Below are 16481 nucleotides of genomic sequence, written 5' to 3' on the forward strand. Positions count from 1 at the left end.
AGATCTACTTTGGATTCTCCTCCTTTAAGACCCAAAGAAAGTTATATTGAGTTTTTATTGGTGATTCTATGTATATGTGTTTATAACATTAAAGTGTGGTGAGTGGATTTTACATATTAAAAGTTTATAGCATCTTTTCAGGAAAGATTATATACTATACAAGCTATTCAAGTGATACAAAACCAGTTTTCAGTGTCTTTTCAACTGAGAAGAATCCTATTCAGCACGCTTCTCCTCCTGAGGTGGCTCATACTGAGCAAGCTATGGGGCAAAGACAGAGGATTTAGATGAATTTTATTTAAATTGGGTAAAAAACTTAGTAACACAATGAAATTAGATATTATATTCAACTTAGTTATTGAGTCAGTAATCAATTTCTGAACTTATCCTTCTTAAAACATTTGCTTACTTAAGATTGAGCACAATTAAACCTAACAAAATCCCTTTTCATATAAACCTTTAGCATTGCTGGGGAACTAAACTTTAATTTCAATTTATGACTCAACTGTTCAGATACTAGGTACATAACAGTCTAGCTTTCCAAAACTGCTGTGCTGTGTAATATGGAGCTGTCTTGTCTTAAAAAAACAAAGAGTCACATGACTTCTACTAGCACAGTCAATGAAAAGTAACTAATGCCTGACTTTAAAGAGTCCCAGAAGGGCCCTGGCATGGCGCATGCCTTTAATCCGAGCACTGATAAGGCAGAGGCAGGCAAATCTGAGTTCAAAGCTAGCCTAACCTACACAAAGACACCAAGTGTATCTCAGCATCTTTGATAATCTAAGACATTTTCTTTTAAAAAAGCTTATGGCTCTTTACAAGAACATTAGCCTTCATAAGATTTGGCTTTTTAAATTAGCTGTCAGACGTGGAAAGTGCATTGTGTAGTTCAGACTGTGGTAAGCCTCAAAGACTGCGTTGACGTTCAAGTTTATGGGAGTTTGAACAAAGGGAAAACTTCAGCTATAGAGGGCAGTTTACTTCTGTCCTTATACCTGGAGCTAGCATGCTTGAGACAGTGCAGACTGTGCACTGTCCCATTCTAGATGCCCTTAAAGCAGTGGCCTAGAACCTGAACTGCCTAAGAACCTTAAAATTATCCATTTACTTTAAGCAGTATTAACAAGTATTCCAGCCTTTTTATTGATGCAGGTTCTCGATTCCCTCTTCTTGATCACACTTTGCTTACCCTATTTATTGTTGGTCTTGGGATTTTTCTAGATGAGGCTTAAGTTTGCCATGTATCTGATTCAAACTATACTCAACTGTCCTTCCCTGCTGTCCATTTAGTGAAGTGTTGGGTTAAGTTGTTTACTCTGGTTTTATCAGGCTGCAAATGGAACCCAGGACCTTAGCACATGCCAGACAGATGCTCTACCACTGACCTACATCCCTGGCCTATAGTAAGGATTTGGTCAGATAATCATCAGAGACAAGATTGGTTTTTAATTTGAATTTCTTTCTTAAATTTACCTTTGCTTTCAGTTTTTTATTTTCTTCTACAGTAGCTTCATATTTCTCTTTCATTTCTGCCAATTCTAGGCGAAGCAGCTCTATTTCTGGGCTTTCCGGGGTAGCAGCTCCTAAGTGATGCTTTAAAAAACTAACATCAGTGTTAAGAATGTACTCACAGAGAATGAGGCTGGGGACAGTCACCCACCACACACCACTAGTTAGCCAAGGTCATGTCAAGATTCAAAAGAACTTTTCAATAAACCAAAGTATTTAAAGCTTATATATTTGAATAAATTAAAATGTCAAAAATATGGCCTTTTTGACTTCAGAGATGAAAAGGATACTCCAGAGCACTGGTGGGCTTCTCTGGCTCTTCATATAAGGCTACCAACACTGCAAACCAAAGAGAAAGAAAAGAATGAGGTGTTCAGTGTAGATGGCTGAATATTCAGAAACTCAGTAAATACTATCTGCCTGCTAGAGGGCAAGCAGACTACTAAGATTGTCCATACAGTGGTGAATACTCAGACAGTGTTCTTGCTTGCAACAAATTTACAGTCCATTGCAAAAGATAAGGAACACAGAGAGTATTGAACTGCAATAGTAGTTACTGAGTTTCGCAGTGAGACTGGAGAATTGCTTAGCATCAGAGGCAGACCTGAGACCTAGCTGTGTTTCAGATAAAAAACGGGAACACTCAGAGCACATACTAGGGAATTAACGTGTCAAGTATGTTGTGAGTAGTAAACAGAAAGGTAGCTAGGGTCAGACCATGGAAAAATGATCCTAGGAGCTACAAATATATTTCACCAGTCTTAAAGCAGGGGGTGGCAAGATCACTTCTGAAGGCTGTAAGACTGACTGAAGTGGGACATGGAAAACGGCAGAAAATTCAGAAAGCTGGGTGTGGTGGCCCACGCCTGTGATCTCAGGACCTAGGAGGTGAGGCAGGGGGGATAAGGAGTTTGAGGTCATTCATTTGTGGAAAAGCAGTGAACTACAGACCTGAGCTACAAGGAACCCTGTCTTTAAAAAGTCTATGTAATCCAACTAAAGAAATTTAAGTTTTATGTAATTAGCTGCAGTATTCCATTCCGAATATTCAAGAATTAAGTTTATGTATGATAGGCTAGGCACCAACCAAAACGTTCCCAGTAATCAACATGCTCAGATTGGCATTTAAAAATATACTAGTGCCTCACATGAACACTGTGTCACTCATCTACCAAACAAGTACTCTTGCAACTCAGTATTCACATGGCAAGTTCTCCAGACTAGTGCTGAGGACCCTTTAAAAACATCTCCTGAGCTTGTAGACACCTGAATCTATATGTAGAGACAGATAACCCACCGGGCGGCAGTGGTGCACACCTTTAATCCCAGCACTCGGGAGGCAGAGATGGGTGGATCTCTGTGAGTTTGAGGCCAGCTTGGTCTACAGAACAACTTCCAGGACAGCCTCCAATGCTACAGAGAAACCCTGTCTCAAAAAACAAACATGACAGGTAACCCAAGCTGGCCTAGAATTTACTATGTAGCCCAGGCTGGTCTCAAACTTGTGGCAGTCTCCTGCCTCAGTTCTCCCATACAGGTGTGTGTCAGTCACCACACCCAACTTTGAAAATCTAACAAAAGCAAAAAGTATAACTGTTCAGTGTGTATAACTTTAAAATTCCAAATTAAGAAGTCCTGTTCTGCGGGACACACACCTTTAATCCCAGCACTCCGGAGGCAGAGACAGGTGCATCTCTGTGAGCTTGAAATTAGCCTGGTCTACAAGAGCTAGTTTCAGGGCAGGCTCCAAAGCTCCAGAGAAACCCTGTCTCGAAAAACAAAGCAAAAAAGTTCTGTTCTAAACCAATTTACATGTCCTCTTTTGGTTTTTAAGAGTTTTAATAAATTGAATACAGTATGAAAAACAGAGAATGAAGAGGTACTTTTAACTTACACCAAAATACACAAAAATTTTTTGAGCAATCGCATTTATATCACCACTATCTTCCAATCATCTAATACTCAAATCCCTACTTTTTTAAAAATTATATATTCAAAAGTGTTTCTTCCATTTACTGCCACTGATCTGTACTGAATCGTAACCTGTATTTACTGGTTTTGAAAGACTGCATCTCTCCATGTAGCCCTGGTTGTCCTGGAACTATGTAAAATAGGATGGCCTTAGCTTGAAGAGACTGCCTGTCTCTGTGAGCGCTGCACCCAAGTGTACCCTGTCAGCCAGAATTTACACTTTGTAGGTGTGACTATCAAGGCTCTCACCTTCTCCTTCCAAATTTCTGTCAGCAGTTTGTGCAAGACTGCTGCTACAAAGTGTTACGTTTCTTGTGCTTTTCGATGGGATGACTGTACTTTTTATCTGAAGAGAATTTGACCAAATTACATTCCCTTTGCTTTAGCAGCTAGATTTATTTTTATTAGTTACATGAGGGAGGGGAAGATCGGGCAGGTCAGAGGACACATTCTACACTCGCCTCCTAAGATATGAGTTCCAGGAATTAAACTCAGGTCCCTCTGGCTTAGCAGCTAGCACCTTCACCTGCTCCGCCTTCTTGCCGGTCCCAGCAGCCAGATTATTTTAAGCCAGGTATTTTACAGGTTGATCCCCTGCTCAGAATAACAAAATGCTGCTCCAGATGATCTGTCACCCATCTTCTTTACGGATGTTTTTCACTCAATGCTTCTTTTGGTAGTCAGTTGATGGGCTGGTTTGGTTTTTTGTTTATAAGATGTAGTCTCACTCTGTAGCCAAGGTTGGTCTCAGACCCAAGCACTCGTCCTACATCAGTCTATCAAGTACAATTAGAAATAAGACAAGACACCATGGTCTTCTGCATGTGCCTTAGACCTTTAAGGCACTGAACCTGGAGCTTGCATTTTGCTAAACTAGCAGCCAACAAGCCTTGGAGATCATCCTGTGTCTGCCTCCACCCCCACCACCACCCCTCCCAGCACTGAGATTACACAGAGGCCCTGCCTGACTAACTACACAAGTGCTTGTATGGGAACTCTGATATTTATGGTTGTACATCAGGTCGTCTGAACCTCTGAGCTATCTCTCCTTCCTAGCTCTAGTTTGCTTTTTTGAAACGGGTCTTTTTATGTACCCCAGACAAGCAGTAAATGCAAGATCCACCTTCCCTCACTACTAGAGCACTAAAAAACGTGCTGCCATGCCTGGCTTCTTACAGTGTTTTGACCTTAAAAACCATTTTAAATCCTCTCTGAAATGTTTGCTGGATAGGAAAAAATGTAAATTCGTATAAATCATGTTTGACCCTTTAAAATTAAGTTTTAAATCATGTTAATAGATAGTATCTATGTTGTCTGATGTTATTTAGGAAAGTAGTGTTTAAAAAGCATGAGGAAGGGAGTGCAAAGGTTTCCAGTCTCTTTCACGGCCTGAAAGCTGCACATCTTCTCTGTATTCAGTTACCTCCAACTCCTCCACCTGCCTTGTACTGTCTCTGTCCACTTGCTGCATCCAACCCCACCCTACCCCGAACACAGAATACCTGGGACCAAAAGCATTTCAGTGTTTATCTCGAGTTTGGAATATCTACACATACATAATGAGATATCTTGGGGATGAGATCCAAGCCTAAACATGAAATTTATTTACGTTCCATATGGACCTAATACACATAATGTGAGCATGGCCTTGTACAAGCAAATATTTCTCGGCTCCCGTATTTTGACTGACATAACTTATGCAGTCAGGTATGGGAGTTTCCACATCAAATTACAGGCTTTGGAGCAATTTAGATTTCAAATTTTCAGATTAAGGCTACTTATCTGTACTTTAGCTTCTGTTCAAAGGTCTTTCCTCTTCCACTCAATGTGAAGTGTCACATCTTTATCACCCAGCCTTGCTATGGTTTGAGTTATACATTTACCACTCGCTGGCACTGTGTTTTGGTATGTGCATCCCTATGTTACAAGCTCCTGACAGTGGGGACATTTCCATGGCTATAACCCTTGGTGCCCAGAACACAAGGCTGGGATAAGATCATTCCATGGAAGAAATAGATACGAGGGGCTTTTTACCAGAATTCCAAGCATCTGAGACACTTCCGAGGCCACAGAGTAGGTTTCCCAGAGTAGTTCTTACATTTTGCTCACACTGACTTGCAAAGACAGAGGAAATTAAATCTGAGTCGAGAATAGGTAGTAATTCAAACCTGTCCGCTCATCCGAGTGAAGGAATTAGAAGCTAAATTCTCCCAGAATATCCCCTAGCCAGCCTTTGTTTCCCTAAAAAGCAGATGCAAATAATTTCCCAGACACTTCCCATTCTCAAAAGGACCAAGGTTTCAGTCCCTGCCAAGAATTCCATTCTACTCCCTTGAAAACACCGGGCAACGTTGTGTTGAGTAACATGTAGCAGGTATTCAATATACAGTCAGGCTAGTTTAGCTGTATTCTTTCTGAGGACCCTCTGGTTTCAGCCACCACACTCTAACCTTACACCCAAAAAGGAAGGGATGCAGGTTCACTTTCACAGTGAGCGTCCATTTTTTAAGGTGAATAATATAGTCATTTTTATGTGCTCTGAAGCGCTTCAAAATCTAATTCTACTTTAATTATAAAATCTATACAGTGTAGGAATACTACAGTTTGAAAGAGTGGAAAGGCCACGGCCCAATTGTCTATGAATCCCCAGCTTTGAGGACTAATAGTAACCCTCCTTCAAATCCAGTCATTTTCTTAGGTGCCTTTCGTCCAAAGGAAAATGTATAAGGTCCCGCACACTACAAGGCGGGAGCAATTGGGATCTCAAGGTCTCTTGCTAACGTGTCCGCTGCGGCTGCTCGAGAGAAAGCAACGGAAGTTGGAGAGACTTTGCAACAGCTGCAAGAGTTTCAGTCCCGGGCTGAGAGCGACGTCCCGCCGCCGGCGTGCGCCCGACCCGCGGGACCCGAAGGCCTCGCCGGTCCCCAGGAGGGCCCCACCTGGCCGGGAGCGCGCGGGTGCTGGCAGCCGCCGCCCGCCCCGGCTCACCTTTCGTCAGCGTGTCCAGCACCCCCGACTTCTCCAAGTACCTCCGGAACTGCTCGCGCTTCGAGTCGGCGGCCTGAGGAGACACGGCGGGTCAGGGACCGGAGCCCGGGGCCGGAGCAGGAAGACGGCGCGCCCCGCCGCCGCCCCCAAGCCCTGCACGCGCCCCAACTCCCACCCGGCGCCGCCCGCACGCCCCGAGCCACGCCGCGCCCCCCTCACTTTGTAATGGGCCATAGTGACAGCCACAGCGGCGTAGCTGGCGCCGGAGACACGGGCTGGCGGGCTCCAAGCCGCACTGCTCATGCGCGGGACGGCATGTGCGTCTGCGCACTGGGCAGGCACGGGCCGGGATGGCCGGGGTGTGGCCTGTTTTCATGGTGACCGGGACGCTGTGTATCCCTGTCTCCGCGGAGCCCAGGGAGACTGCGTGCGCCCGCCCTACGCGGTTCCTGGCAGCACTGCATCTTCCTCTTCCGGTCGCCGTGGAGATTCGGTTGCCTAGCAAGAGGCGAGGTTTCGGTGAATCCTGGCGAGCCGGGCCTGTGTGGTGTGGCCTGGAGTCGGCGGCTCTTGGCCGAACTCCTCCCCCACGTGGTAATGGGCACACTCCTTGTCTGTTAGGGTCTTTGGAAATGGTGGGGACCGGCCAACGCCCGTTTCTTGACTCTCAGAAAAAAACCAACCAACATGGGGGTGGTGAAAGCGAGAGGACCAGGAAAAAGTTCAAGGTCACCCTCAGCTACGCAAAGAGTTTAAATCTAGGTTGGGCGCCACATTCAGGGCCCACGTGTAAGCACTAGGCCCAGTGAGGTTTGCAGATACAGCTAGCTGGGAGAAAGCTATGTGGGCTGCGGGCTGACCTCTATCTATAGCAATGTTGGTTTAGAACAATGACCTCTAAAAGTCGTGGTCCTACCTTTATTATTAGTTACCCCCAGTATTTAACGTTAACTTCTTTTCCATACATAATATGCGTGTTTTTTTATTATCTGAGCCAATATGTTGAAAATAATTACAGGTAGTATTAAGTATGTATATCTCTTTAGTTTCTTTTCCTTCATCCAAAATGCTTGTCCCACTTTATCCTGTGATTCTTTCCGGAAATGCAGAAGATGAATTTAAACGTAGGTCTTCTGCTGTTTTTCTACTGAGAACATTCCTAGGCGCAGATGTTATTGGCTAGATTTTATTTTGACTCCTTTGCGTAGAATTCATTCTATTAGCTGGGCGGTGATGGCACATGCATTTAATTCCACCACTAGGGAGGCGGAGGCAGACTAATTTGAGTTCTAGCCCAGCCTGGTCCAGGACAGCCAGAACTACACAAATAAACCTTGTCTCAAAAACCAACAAACAAAAAATTTATTTAAAAAAGAATAGATTTAAATCTATTCATGTTTCAATGCCCCACTATCTAGATTTCAAAGAAAAATCTAGATGGAATTTTTTTAATTACTTTTGGGGGATGGGATGGAGAAGGGAATTCCTGCCGTGGCAGAGCTGGAGGTCTGAAGACTGCAGGAGTCTTAAGCTCTCACCTGTAATGAACTCCTCATGCTTGGACAGAAAGCACCCTCCCCCACTGAGCTATCTCCCCAAGGCTCCCCTCGTCTCTTATACTTAATGATAAAGTTAGTGTACTGAAAGGAGACTAGATGCAAGATGGATGCTGTATTAAATTATTTGAGATGTATGTAATAAAGCAGCTTGACCTGAAAGGAGAAGAAAGGAAGTGTAGACAGATCAGGGCTTGCTTGGGGCCCATTAAAGGGAAGTGTGTCCCTCTGGTCAAAAGAATGAATTCTGACTTTGACCACTGACCCTAACTGGAGACGTGATAATTTAATCTTTGAGAAATTGAAATAGTAAATATTATCGTCTCTTGCTTTAAGGGTTAGTCCAACCTGTCTATCACTTGAGCAAGAGACCACTCCTCAGGAAAGCCAGTATGCCTGAAGACATGCTAAGGAGATGAGAGGAATAATTATTCCCTTAATGAGATAATATGCTTGATCATCCCAGGAGCCCCTCTCTTGAGACAGTTGTTGACAGATCTTCACAGCTAAACCTGCCACCTGAGTCTTAAAATTTTAACTTTTCCCTTTCTCCCCTGTTTTTTAATTGATATTTATTGAGCTCTACATTTTTCTCTGCTCCCCTCCCCTCTTCAACCCTCTCCCAAGGTCCCCATGCTCCCAATTTACTTAGGAGATCTTGTCTTTTTCTACTTTCTACTTTTCATGTAGATTAGATCTATGTAAGTCTCTCTTAGGGTCCTCATTGTTGTCTAAATTCTCTGGGATTGTGGTTTGTAGGCTGGCTTTCATTCCTTTGTGTTTAAAAACCACCTATGAGTGAGTACATGTGATAATTGTCTTTCTGTGTCTAGGTTACCTCACTCAAAATAATGTTTTCTAGCTCCATCCATTTTTCTGCAAATTTCAAGATGTCGTTATTTTTTTCTGCTGTGTAGTACTCCATCGTGTAAATGTACCACATTTTCCTTATTCATTCTTCAGTCGAAGGGCATTTAGGTTGTTTCCAGGTACTGGCTATGACAAACAATGCTGCTATGAACATAGTTGAGCACATGACCTTGTGGCACAATTGAGCATCCTTTGGATATATACCCAAAAGTGGTATTACTGGGTCTTGAGGAAGGTTGTTTCCTAATTTTCTGAGAAATCGCCATACTTACTTCCCAAGGGGTTGTACCAGCTTGCATTTCCACCAGCAATGCAGAAGTGTTCCCTTTTCCCCACAACCTCTCCAGCATCAGTGTTTTTGATCTTGGCCATTATGACATGTGTAAGACGGAATCTCAAGAGTTGTTTTGATTTGCATTTCTCTGATGACTAAGGATGTTGAACATTTCCTTAAGTGTCTTTCAACCATTTTAGATTCCTCTGTTGAGAGGTCTCTGTTTAGGTCTGTACTCCATTCTTTTTAATTGGATTATGTGTTCTTTTGGTGTCCAATTTCTTGAGTTCTTTGTATATTTTGGAGATCAGACCTCTGTCTGATGTGGGGTTAGTGAAGAACTTTTCCCATTCTGTAGGCTGTCGTTTTGTCTTGTTGACCGTGTCCTTTGCTTTACAGAAGCTTTTCAGTTTCAGGAGGTCCCATTTATTAATTGTTTCTCTCAGTGTGTCTGTGCTGCTGGGGTAGTATTTAGGAAGTGGTTCCCTGTGACCATGCATTCAAGTGTATTTCCCACTTTCTCTTCTATAAGGTTCAGTGTGGCTGGCTTTATGTTGAGGTCTTTGATCCTTTTGGACTTGAGTTTTGTGCATGGTGATAGATATGGGTCTATTTTCATTTTCCTACATGTTGATATCAAGTTATGCCAGCACCACTTGTTAAATATGCTTTCTTTTTTCCATTTGATATTTTTTGCTTCTTTATCAAAGATCAGGTGTTCGAAGATGTGTGGATTGATATCCAGTTCTTCTATTCAGTTCCATTGGTCCTCTTATCTGTTTTTGTGCCAGTACCACGCTGTTTTCAGTACTGTAGCTCTGTAGTAGAGTTTGAAGTCAGGGATTGTGATGCCTCCAGAAGTTCTTTTATTGCCTAGGATTGTTTTGGCTATCCTGGTTTTTTTTTTTTTTTTTTTTTTTTTCCAAATGGAGTACCGTTCTTTCAAGGTCTTTGAAGAATTTTGCTGGGATTTTGCTGGGCATTGCGTTGAATCTTTAGATTGCTTTTGGTAAGATTGCCATTTTTACTATATTAATTCTGCCTACCCAAGAGCCTGGGAGGTCTTTCCATTTTCTGGTGTCTTCTTCAGTTTTTTTCTTCAAAGATTTAAAGTTCTTGTCACACAAGTCTTCCACTTGTTTGGTTAGAGTTACTCCAAGATATTTTATGCTATTTGTGGCTATTGTGAAGGGTGTTGATTCTCTTATTTCTTCCCCAGCCCTTTTATCATCTGTGTACAGGAGGGCTACTGATTTTTTTAAAGACGAGACATGATGTACAAATATTCTAACCAAGCAGAACACACATCTTGATTTACAGTTTGTGCCTAAAATGCCAGTCTACATAGTAGGTCCATTGCTTGTAATAGCTAAGTGGGCCTCTTCCTCAGCCGTGCATAGCAGTTTTCCTTTGCACACCTCCTGCAGGAAGAGGGCAACAGTTATTAGCTCACATCTCTGTGGAAGCTCATTGCGGTTACAAACAAATGTACGACTTCCAGATTTGCTCAAATTTTGTTGACAAAACTGCCAATCCTGAACGCTTGAACCTAAGCACGGTGCTTTCTAACCATCTTGAAGCTATACTGCCGTTCTGCCAGCAGATGGCGCATCATCGGTATGGGGCGGGGCACAACATGAAAACAGTTTTTTAAACCTGCTCTGAAAATATATAATGCAGTTAAAGGGAGCGGAAAATGATGTAATTATAATCTCAAAAATTAAAAAATATGTATTTTAAAACCTGCAATTAGTGTTAAGAATAAAATACAACCATTATTTGTAACAAGTCATTTCAAACAAACCAAATAAAAAAAAGTCACATGGAAAATTCTAAGCAGCTCAAATGAACAAAGACACAGTTAAGCACAAACTGTTTCTTCTAGAACTACTTAGCACAATGTTGAGGTAAATTCTCATTTAAAAAAAAAAAAAGTACGGGGGTTGGAGAGATGGCTCAGTGGTTAAGAGCATTGCCTGCTCTTCCAAAGGTCCTGAGTTCAATTCCCAGCAACCACATGGTGGTTCACAACCATCTGTAATAAGGTCTGGTGCTCTCTTCTGGCCTGCAGGCATACACACAGATAGAATATTGTGTATATAACAAATAAATATTTAAAGAAAAAAAAAGTACGCTTGATGTCAAACACCTTTAATCCCAGCCCTCAGGGGGCAGAGGCAGCAGATTCTGTGAGTTCAAAGCCATCTGGTCTACAGAGTGAGAGCCAGGGTATAACTCTCCAAAAGTATTTTGTCAGCTATGGCAAGATGAACAAACAGAAAAACAAAGACATAAAAACTCTCTGAGCAACCACAAGCACTGCTTCTGGAGGGGTTAAAATCAGCCCATTATTGGAAGGACAGCAGGCAGAGATAAGACCACCACCGCTTGACAGGTTTCTTCAGGCTCCTGGAAGAGTACCTCTAAAGAAACATGTGCATCCACCTCGGTCTGCCTCCCCATCAGGCTATGCCAAGAAACTGGACTAACCCTAGAAATTTCACTCGGGAGATTGACGCCTGGATCCCACAGGAGGAAGGACTGGTCTGAGGGTAGGGAAAGGGATCTCTCACCGTTCTGACATCTTGTCTGACCGCCTTGCAAAGAGACTTCCACCAAGACAGTGAAGGGTCAGTGCTGGATGGACCCATTCCTCTGCCAGGATGGCTTAGCTGTGCATGACTTCTTACACCTAAACTTCATGTCGGGACACCCATTAAGAACCCAGGTCAGTGCATCCCCTTGTCCTATGTCCCAACACTGCCACACTGAATAAATCTTTTTCTACTTTTCACTATCAAGTCTGTCTTTAATTTGCTTTGAAGATGCATTACTAAGCCTGCTTTGTTGGGCTGCTAGGGCACTAACCTAATAGCTCCAGAACATAAAAGTATATATCAAGAATGAGCAGGAGAGGGCTGGGGAGGTGGCTCAGTGGTTAAGAGCCCTGACTGCTCTTGTAGAGGACCCAGGTTCAATTTCTGCTGTTCCCGTGGCAACTCACAGCCATCTGCAACTCCAATCCCAGGGATCTGACACCCTATTCTGGCTTCCACAGACACTGCGTGCATTTGGTACACAAACATACATGCAAGCAAAACACCCATACACATTTAAAAAATACAATGGAAAAAAAAAAAACCTCTAAAACATTTCCTCCCAATGACTATTCCCTGACATTTTAAATTTTTCATTCAGAGCAAGTGTGTCCACATTCACCCCCTTAGCCATGATCTCTGTGAGGTATGCTGAGTGGCCACCCTGTCAAGCTGTAGGTCTTAAATTGCCCTCAGGATGGAACAGCCCCTTGCTGCGCAACCCACTCTTGCCAAAGGGTTTGTGCACCACAGGACTTGCAAAAGTCTTGAGCTCCAGGGGTCCTGTCAAGCTGTGGAGCAAGAAATCTTCCAGCACACAGTGGAAATAGTTAGGAGGGACCTGGTTATAACAACAGAAAGCAGCTCTGTCATTTTCAGACAAAGGGAGGAAGGACAGCGAAGCTCAAGAGCACAGAAGTCACAGGCAGTGCCTTTCCTTGTTGGCATCTTTCTACCAGCCAGTCTCTCAGCCCTCATCAAATCTGCCTGATGGCACGGCTCTCCTCATGCTCAGGACAGGAATGATGGGCACTACTTCTCCCATACCCATGGCTTTGGTACCTTGGCATCCAAGTACTTGCCAAATAGACTCCCAACACCATCAAAAAACTAATTTCATTAGGAGATTCACGCCAATATTTTTATAAAATTTTGAGTATCACCAGCTTTCAAAGAAATGCGTACCTTTACTGCAAGGGCGCCTGTCCATCCTTGGCCACCTGACCCTTGGTTTCGGGGGTAGGGGATGCTCAGAGCTACCTAGGAACAAGGTTCATGATTCTTTGCCCTACGAGCAAGTCTACCTTTTTCTCGAAGGTTGGTGCGACCTTCACCTCCTCATCTCTGGATCTTCAGCCCCTTTATGTCCTGACAGCATCTGTTAATGCGAAGGCATAGGTAGTTGAGGGGAGCTGTAGCAAGCAGAAGGCCAGGGACAAGAGAAGGAGTTCTCAGGGGACCTGGAGGGTGGGTAGCCAAGCCTGACTAGTTTGCCGCCAGGACAAAGGCTCTGGCTTTGGTAACCTCAGTGACAGCTGTCAAGCCAGCCTGGAGGAAAGACACATTTTGGGTGGCAGCCACTGTCAGCAAGCTGACCCCAGATGTAGAGCCAAAAGTTGAACTGCCCCAGACAGCTTCTAGAATTGCTTTTTTCCAGGGATTTTTTTAAAGCCTCCAGTTTCAGTCAGCATCATCTGCTCTGTTAGGTAAAGCAGAGAAGCGAGCATTTGGACTTCATTTTGAATATTTTAGGAAGCTTGACCCCTTACCATGTCTTTCCCCAGTTGGGCTTTGGCTTTCCTTTGGGTCAGAGCGCTTTTGTGCACTTTGGGTGCTGTCTAAACCATTTTTGGTGACTGCCACGTGGTGATTAGCTTTATCTTTCCTAGTTCATCTGAGCCATTTGAGTTTTGTAGAGCTAAGTGTGGGCGTCTGGTGTGGGACAGAAGCAGCGGGGGGAGGTTTGCTCAGAGCACCGTGCTTCTCCGAGTCATCATATTAGATCACGGGCATGCCTCTGGAAGACACTGGAGACCTAAGCTGGCCAAATCTCAGGGGCTGAAAAACTCAGACCACGCCCCCTGCAGCTCTCTGCCCGAAATCGGACTCATTTCTCAGAGTCTCATGATAACGACTGAAGAGCTGTGACTTTTACTTCTTGCTAGATTTAGGCCACTTTATGCAATGGGGACCAAACAGCATTTACTGTTACCGTCTTCCTTGACCATTTTTTATGGCGTAGTTCATGTCATGTCCCCGAAATCGAGTGTGAAGAAGTCATACTTTGCTACAATTTTTTTTTTTACATCCCCTAATTTATGGTCTTCCCCCGTACCTGGCTCTTCTGTGCTAAGGAAGGCTATCTCAGACCAAATAGTCAGGTAGGCTATCCCAGACTAAATCCCACAATGTGAAACTTACCACAACCCACTTCGCGGGGGATTTCTCACAACTCTGTTCCGCAACCCTGCACCATCCTGGCCACAATAACTCTCGTGTTTTAAGCTATCTTTTCATGGTGCTCCACTCGAGTTTGGAAGGGCAGCCTCTCCTTCCCTTTCAGGCCCGTCATGTCCTCTGATATAACATACTGCTGATTTGATGGAGACCCTCTCTCCCACTAAAGCTCATTCCTCAAGGATTATTTGGTAGCCGCTCTTTTCCCAAGCCAACCCCCAACACCCCTTCCTTAACACATCTGAGAGAGAGAGAAATGAGAGTTTAGAGGACATTTCTGTTGCAGTGATGTAAACATGAAAAATATTAAGCCTACTCTCTTGGTGCCCCCTAGAAAAAATTCTGACTAGCCTTTGCTAATCTATGCTAATTTCTAAAGCAACATGGGGCCAAGCCAATCTTTCCCACAGATAACTCACTACTCAACCCAGGCCACCTGATTTGTGAATTTTTCTTTATCTGCATACTAAACTTTCCATTCTCAGTGTGTCTGTTTGAAAGGCATATGTGTGTAAGCATGTGTATATATGTTTAAATGTGAGTCTTTGGGAGACAGTTTTGGACAGTTAATAAATTGCAACTACTGTCTTTATATTGTTCTCTCTCTCTCTCTCTCTCTGAAAACGTGGTGAGTGAAAGTGGGTGAATTTAGAAACTAAAATGAAAACCGGCTTTATAGGATTTGACTTCAAGCAGGCCTATCTGAATTGTCATCTAACTGAAATGCTGGTTTTGTGTCTGCTTCGTTGTGAAATGGATTCAGTCTGGTGCTGATAACTCTGGAAACTAAAGCTGAAAAAGCAAACTGTGGGATTTATAGGATATTCTAAAGGTGTAAAAGTGCTTAAACTGTTAAAAATGAATGAATGAAAGAAAGAAAGAAAGAAGAGAGTATTTTAGTAAATACTCAGAAACTATTTTTCCTGAACTTACTTTTGCTAGGAAAAGTTAAAAGAAAATTGAATTGTAGATGGGCCTACGTGCAGAGATCCCGATACATGATTTCTCGGCCTTGGTCCACATAAAATATACATACATGTTGTCAGTGTTGAAATGGCATAATTTCCCTCCGATCATTGCTAATAGTCTCATTTGTGTTAACTGTAAAATATTTGGGTATTTGCTGTGGGATAATACTTTTGTACACTGTAAAGATTTGTCACTCATATTGGTTTAATAAAATGCTGATTGGTCAATAGCCAGGCAGAAAGTATAGGCAGGACAACCAGACTAGGAGAATTCTGGGAAGAGGAAAGGCAGAGATGTGGTCACCAGCCAGATGCAGAGGAAGAGGATGAGAAGGCCTCAAGAGAAAAGGTACCAAGCCACATGACTAAACATAGACAAGAATTATGGGTTAATTTAAGTTATATGAGTTAGTTAATAATAATCCTGAGCTAATAGGCCAAACAGTTTATAATTAATATGTCTCTGTGTTTTTTTTTTTTTTGGGCACTGAAAGGATGTGGGACCGGGTAGGACCGAAACTTCTGTTTACAGGTATTATCACTAGGAAGAGGGGGTTCCCTTTTGTGGGTTGCTAGTTTCCTTGATAAAGAATTTTAAAAAAGGACTTGGAAGAAATTAAGGGCTGTTTTATTCTCGTTTGAGAGAAAAATAGCAAGTCAGGCAAGCCAGGAAGGAGGGGGCAGAGACAAGGACAGGACAAGGACATGCCACTGAGTCAGGAGTCAGGTGAAGGGATGGAGAGCTGTAGGAATTCTGTATGGGAGGTACCCTTCCCAAAGAAGGAGAATGCCCAGAGTCAGGCCAGACGTGCCTAGGATTTTGGCTGCTATCCAAAAGGAGAGGGTAAGTGGGCGTGGCATCAATTATTAGACATTCAGAGTTATCACTCAGAGAAAGAGGCAAAGGGCTGGAGAGACGATTCAGTAGATGAGAACACTGTCTGGCCAGTTGTGACATACACCTTTAATCTCAGTACAAGGAAGGCACAGGAAAGGTGGATCTCTATGAGTTCAAGACCACCTTGGCCTATATAGTGAGTTCTGGGATAGTAAGGGCTATGTAGACACCCTGACTCTAAAACAAACAAACAAACAAACAAAAAAAAAAAAAAAGCCTAAAGAAAACCCTGCTAGCTGTTCTAGAGGACCCAGTTCTGGCTCCCGGCAGCCATGTGACAGCTGACAACTGTAACTCCAGTTCCACTGGCCTCTGTGGGCACCAGGAATGCACACAGTGCACAAGAATACAGGCACACAAAGCATCCATACACTATCGAGTGACTGAAAA

The 16481-nt window shown here is 43.3% G+C and overlaps 1 protein-coding gene across 1 annotated transcript; it reads right to left on the reverse strand.

Moving 5' to 3' along the window:
- Window positions 1-41: 41 nt before the first annotated feature.
- Mycbp (MYC binding protein) lies at window positions 42-10024 on the reverse strand. Its single transcript, XM_050161214.1, has 5 exons — window positions 6691-10024; window positions 6472-6544; window positions 1803-1851; window positions 1477-1606; window positions 42-261 (listed from the first exon to the last, which is right to left on the reverse strand). The coding sequence occupies exons 1-5, from the start codon at window positions 6772-6774 to the stop codon at window positions 217-219; spliced, it is 381 nt and encodes a 126-aa protein (XP_050017171.1). The 5' UTR covers window positions 6775-10024; the 3' UTR covers window positions 42-216.
- Between the last annotated feature and the right edge of the window lie 6457 nt (window positions 10025-16481).

Source organism: Alexandromys fortis, unplaced genomic scaffold (assembly GCF_014885135.2).
Source record: "Alexandromys fortis isolate MF-2015 unplaced genomic scaffold, M_Fortis_MF-2015_v1.1 scaffold_122, whole genome shotgun sequence".
Classification (NCBI taxonomy): Eukaryota; Metazoa; Chordata; class Mammalia; order Rodentia; family Cricetidae; genus Alexandromys; species Alexandromys fortis.